Here is a 6408-nt window from a genome sequence, read left to right on the forward strand (position 1 = left end):
TGGGTATATGAATAGGAAGGGTTTGGAGGGATATGGGCCGGGTGCTGGCAGGTGGGACAAGATTGGGTTGGGATATCTGGGTCGGCATGGACGGGTTGGCCCGAAGGGTCTGTTTCCATGCTCTATGACTCTATGGTGGATGTGGATACCGTTGCAACATTTAAAAGATATTTGGATACCTACGTGACTAGCAAGGGTTTGGAAGGATATGGGCGAGGAGCAGGCAGGTGGAACTAGTTTAGTTTGGGATTATGTTTGACACGGACTGGTTGGACCAAAGGGACTGTTTCTGTGATGTATGACCCTATAACCCTATGAGTGAAGGCTAGACCAGATAAGGACAAAGTTAAAAATCACACAACACCAGATTACAGATCAGCAGGTTTATTTTGAAAGTACAAGTTTTTGGAGCGCTGCTCCTTCATCAGGTAGCTAGTGTTTCCAACTAAACCTGTTGGACTATAACCTGGTGTTGTGTGATTTTTAACTTTGTCCACCCCACTCCAACATTGGCACCTCCAACGCCACAGAAAAGGGCAACAGATTTCCTTTCCTGAAGGGCACGAGTGAATCAGGCAGGTGTGTTTTATGACGATCGCTGAAGGTTTCACAGTCGGCATCACCGAGCTTTCAATTCCAGGCTTATTAATTGCATTTAAATTCCACCAGCACGCCCTAACTCGGACATCTGGATGACTCACAGCGTGATGTTACTGCTACAACACCCATTTCTCTCCTGGATGCAGGATAAAATTCCTGTTGGACCACTTCAGCAGGAATCTTTGCATCCAGGTTTGTGCTATCCATGTGCTGCAAAGACTGTGGAAGAAGTGGGGGGTACTTCTAACAATGGAAAAGGAAGCAAGGAGATGTCTGTTTCACAAGAGCAACTTTGACCCATAAGCCACGCCATAAAGATTGCAGCTGTTTGGTGGCGCCCACTTCCTTTTCAGCTGTTGTGTTTCACTCGCCGGGACAATGCTTAACCTGGAAGGCAGCATAAACCTGATCCATTTTAAAAGAGTAGAGGATGCATTACCCTGTATCTAACCCCGTACTGCCCCTGTCCCTGGGAGTGTTTGATGGGGGACCCCTTAATGAATTTAAAATGACCAGGCCAGCTCCTGGTCAAGACCACCTCTCCTGCCTCGTCTCTGGTAAAACCGGAAGGGGGCTACTCGGATCAGAATGGTGGTTTCTCCCCATCCCAACTGTTTTCTGGGATTGAAACGCACACCGTGCGTGCTGCCCCCCACCCCTCATAACCCTGGACTTATCTGGAGCAGAATCACATCTCTAATTCTTTTAAACTGAAGGTCAGGGTACCTCCACACTGTGCCCCATCAAACACTCCCAGGGACAGGGACAGCACGGGGTTAGGTACAGAGTAAAGCTCCCTCTACACTGTCCCCCCATCAAACACTCCCAGGGACAGGGGCAGTACGGGGTTAGATACAGAGTAAAACACCCGCTCTACACTGTCCCCCCATCAAACGCTCCCAGGGACAGGGGCAGTACGGGGTTAGATACAGAGTAAAGCTCCCTCTAAACTGTCCCACCATCAAACGCTCCCAGGGACAGGGGCAGTACGGGGTTAGATACAGAGTAAAGCTCTCTCTAAACTGTCCCACCATCAAACACTCCCAGGGACAGGGGCAGTACGGGGTTAGATACAGAGTAAAGCTTCCTCTACACTGTCCCCCCCATCAAACGCTCCCAGGGACAGGGGCAGTACGGGGTTAGATACAGAGTAAAGCTCCCTCTACACTGTCCCCCATCAAACGCTCCCAGGGACAGGGGCAGTATAGGGTTAAATACAGAGTAAAGCTCCCTCTACACTGTCCCCCCATCAAACACTTCCAGGGACAGGGGCAGTACGGGGTTAGGTACAGAGTAAAGCTCCCTGTACACTGTCCCCCATCAAACACTCCCAGGGACAGTACGGGGTTAGGTACAGAGTAAAACTCCCTCTACACTGTCCCCCATCAAACACTCCCAGGGACAGGGGCAGTACGGGGTTAGATACAGGGCAAAGCTCCCTCTACTCTTTTAAACTGAAAGTAAAGGTTCCTTTACTCCGAACCATGTTTTGACATTGGTGGACGAGTGGGCCATCCCAGGCCCTGGGACTGGAAGAGAACTGTGTGGTGCCAGCTCCGAGATGCTGAAAGCAAGGTGACACTCCAAGGAAGAATTTCAGGGATGCTGATCTCTTTGACCTCCATTGTGAGATAAGGCGTCCTTCCCCACTCCGTCCCACGTGCAGCCTTGCCTGCCACCTTATCTGAAATTCTGGTGGATGGTGCACCCACAGCATGGCAACACCCTCTTCCGGCCACTGGGTAAAGCAATCCTACATGGGGTATTAGCCACAGGTAAATGGTTGTGCCGCACCAGACTGCACCAGTCAGGACGGTCACCTCTCACTGGCCCTGTCTGAAAGGAGATTTACCTGAGCCTGCGCTACCTGCACTAAACAGCCAATGATGTACTCCATTTAGGAAACAAAGATTCTCATGTCAACGAATGTCACACCTACACTCCACCTCCCAAAAAAAACCCCTCTGATTCCCAGATACCAACTTGGAAAGCGAGTTGCTGTCTCTCTCAGGCACATCACTCATGAGGAGGTGGTAGCCTACTGGTATTATTGCTGGCCTGTTAATGCAGAGACCCAGGTAATGTCCTCGGGACCTGGGTTCGAATTCCACCATGGCAGACAGAGTCATGGAGATGGACAGCACGGAAACAGACCCTTCGGTCTAACTCGTCCATGGCGACCAGATATCCCAACCCAATGTAGTCCCACCTGCCAGCACCTGTATCCAAATGGCTAGTTCTCCCTAGAATGATGGAATTTAAATGCAGTTTTTTTAAGAAATCTAGAACTAGGAGTTAATATGACCGATTGTAGGGGAAAAACCCCCCCATCTGGTTCACTGACGTCCTTTCGGGAAGGAAACTGCCATCTTTACTTAGTCTGTCCTGTATGTGACTCCAGACCCATAGTGACGTGGTTGACTACGAACTGTCCCCTGGGCAATTAGAGATGGGTAAATCCCGAGCCCATCTACTGCCACCCACACCTCATGAATGAATTTTTTAAAAAGTGTCAGAAACAAAATCAGAAATTGCTGGTAAAGCGCAGCAGGCCTGGCAGCATCCGTGGAGAGAAATAAGAGTTAACGCTTCGGGTCCAGCGACCATTCCTCGGAGCTCGACTTGGGTCGAGTGACTGAGCTCTGAGGAAAAGTCACTCGACCCAAATCACTCACTCTGATTTCTCTCCACAGATGCAGCCAGACCTGCTGGGATTTTTCCAGCAATCTCTGGCTCTGCCTCTGATTTACAGCATGCCTGCGATTGTTTCAAGCTTTCTTAAAAACAAAGGTGTCAATGCATTTCAGAGAAAAGAGTGAACAACGAGGAACTGAAGAAGTTGCAGGCACGGCGAGGAGAAATGGAGAAGGAACTCGATGAGTGTATGTACGCACGTCTCCCCTTTACTGGGGTTACCAGAGGTCGGGCAGGACAGTGCAGTGGTTAGTAAGTGGCTATTACATAGTGCAATGTCTCTTAACCAGAGTAGGATCCACCAAGGCCATCAAAAACCCAGGTAAATAAATGCGACTTCCTTCTCAAGGATGTGAGGGCGAGGAACAGGTAATACCAGTTTGCAGGTGGTGGCTACACACCAGCAGCTGTTACGTTGGCTTAGATGCTGCCAAAACAGGTCAAAACAATGCATTTTTAAACAAAAAAACACCCTGTCAACCATCATTTCCCGGAAGGGCACCTAATCAAAGGTTCCCGGAAGTCAGGCGAGCCAAGGGATGGATGTAACTCTCTGATGCTGTCCAGGACTGGTAAGTGTGAGCTGTTGCATTTTGGTCAGGTAAATCAGGACTTACATCGTAACAAGAACAGAACTTGCTAAAAAGCTCAGCACATCCGGCACCATCTGTATAGAGAAATCAGTTAATGTTTCGGCCCCAGTGTCCCTTCCTCAGAACTGGTTATGAAATATTAACTCTGATTTCTCTCCACAGACGCTGCCGTATTTGCTGAGCTTTTCCAGCAATTTGTTTTGTTTCTGATTTCCAGTGCTGGAGATTTCATTCTGAACTTATACAGTTAAAACGGTAAGGCCCCTGGCAAGTGTTGCCAAAGAAAGAGACCATAGCGGTGCAGATGCATAGCTCCTTGAAAGTGGAGTTGCAGGTACATAGGGTGGTGAAGAAGGCGTTTTGGCACGCATGCCTTCATTAGCCAGTGCATTGAGTATAGGAGTTGGGAGGTCATGCTGTGGCTGTGCAGGACACTGGTCAGGCCACTTCTGGAATACTGTGTTCAATTCTGGTCTCCCTGCTTTTGGAAGGATGTTATTAAACTTGAAAGGGTTTAGAAAAGATTTGCAAGGATGTTGTGGGATTGGCGCTATCGGGAGCGACTGGGGCTATTTTCCCTGGAGCTGAGGGTGTTGAGTTTCTAAAATCATGATGGGCACAGAATGGGTAAATAGCCAAGATCTTTTTCCCAGGGTTGTGGAATTCAACACGAGAGGAGCATAGGTTGAAGGTGAGAGTGGAAAGATTTAAAAGGGACCTGAGGGACCACTTTTTCACACACAGGGTGGTGCCAGACGAAGAGGTGGAGTCTGGTACAATTACAATATTTAAGAGGCATCTGGATGGGGACATGAATAGGAAGGGTTTAGAAGGATATAGGCCAAATGCTGGCAAATAGGACTAGATTAGTTTAGGATAGGTGGTTGGCATGTATGAGCTGGACCAAAGTATCTACTACTGTGCTGTACATCTCAGTGACCAATATCTCTCTTGCTATATCATTGTTTCTCAGAGAGGTGCTCTCTGTACTTCCCCTTAGAGCTATGACCTCTGCCATCTAGAAGGACCAAGGGCAGCAGGTCATGGGAACACCACCCGCTGCAAGTTCCCCATCAAGTCCCCACACCCTACCCTGACCTTGGAACGATATGGTAAACAAGCAGGAGGCTGGAAAAAACAGAACAAGCCAGGCAGCATCAAGAGGTGGAGAAGTCAACATGTCGGATGTAACTCTTGCTGTGTTATTCCAGCCTCCTGCTTGTCTACCTTGGATTCCAGCATCTGAAATTTTCTTGTCTTGGAATGTATTGGCCATTCCTTCACTGTCCCTGGGTCAACATCTTGGAACTTCCCCCCCCCCCCCCCCCCCCATCTCACAGCACCAACAGCAGCAGCAACAGTTCACAGGGATTCTTCACCACTAATTTAAGGGAATTAAGGATTGACAATAAATGTTGACCTTGCCAGCAAGGTCCACATCCCATCGCATCAGAAAGTATTATTTTACAAAAAAGTCATGTAAGACCCCGTGCCACAGGGCCCACTTTCAGTCTTCCCTTTAAAGAGTGTACAAAGTTAAGACTCACACAACACCAGGTTATAGTCCAACAGGTTTATTTGGGAGCACCGACGGGCTCTTCCACTGTGACTGCGGGATCAGAACTAGGCTGAATCAGGGGTGAGGGGCAGTGATCACGATCGGGAAGGCTGACTGGATCGCTCAGAAACAAAGAAGAAGTGATTTCAGATGTTCAACACCATGAGTTTACCTTGGCACGGGATCTGGGGTGGGGGACGGTGTGGGGGGGTTCGCCCATTGAGGTGGCAGCAGGGGTAAGAAGATGAAAATTAATCAATTAAACAAGCCTTTGACTTTGATAATCTACGGCCAATTTACAAATGACATCTCTGTTTCTCCACAGTAAATCAGGAGATCTTTTATCTGGAGGGTGACTGTAACACTAAGGAAGGTAAGACGGAATGAGCTGATGTCAGATATGGTTAAAAAATCACGCAACACCAGGTTATAGTCCAACAGGTTTATTTGGAAGTGTTGTGTGAATTTTAACTTTGTCCGCCCCAGTCCAACACCAGCACCTCCACATCGACGTTAGATAAGTATTAATGCACGTAATACTCTGGATGTAAGTTTGCTCGCTGAGCTGGAAGGTTTGTTTACAAAAGTTTCGTCACCGTACGAGGTAAGATCATCAGTGAGCTCAGGTGAAGCACTGCTGGTATGGCTCGCTTTTTATTTATGTGTTTAGATTTCTTTGGGTTGGTGGTGTCATTTCCTGTGGTGATGTAATTTCCACTTCTTTCTCTCAGGGGATGGTAAGTGGGACCCATACGGAACTCTTACAACAACCACATTGGTATGCTTTCCTTTATTGGTCAGAGTATTGAGTACAGGAGTTGGGAGGTCATGTTGCGGCTGTGCAGGACATTGGTTCGGCCACTGTTGGAATATTGCGTGTAATTCTGGTCTCCTTCCTATCCGAAAGATGTTGTGAAACTTGAAAGGGTTCAGAAAAGATTTACAAGGATGTTGCCAGGGTTG

General features: G+C 48.2%; 1 protein-coding gene across 1 annotated transcript in view; it reads left to right on the forward strand.

The window, feature by feature from the left end:
* LOC122547852 (synaptonemal complex central element protein 1-like) overlaps positions 1-6408 on the forward strand; it is a gene marked incomplete at its 5' end in the record, with an annotated part of 34979 nt that overhangs the window by 743 nt on the left and 27828 nt on the right. The window contains 2 exons of the mRNA XM_043686421.1: positions 3408-3482; positions 5771-5818. Of these exons, the coding sequence (XP_043542356.1) occupies positions 3408-3482; positions 5771-5818 (123 nt within the window). The remainder of the gene's footprint in view (positions 1-3407; positions 3483-5770; positions 5819-6408) is intronic.

Source organism: Chiloscyllium plagiosum, unplaced genomic scaffold (genome assembly GCF_004010195.1).
Source record: "Chiloscyllium plagiosum isolate BGI_BamShark_2017 unplaced genomic scaffold, ASM401019v2 scaf_5233, whole genome shotgun sequence".
Lineage (NCBI taxonomy): Eukaryota > Metazoa > Chordata > Chondrichthyes > Orectolobiformes > Hemiscylliidae > Chiloscyllium > Chiloscyllium plagiosum.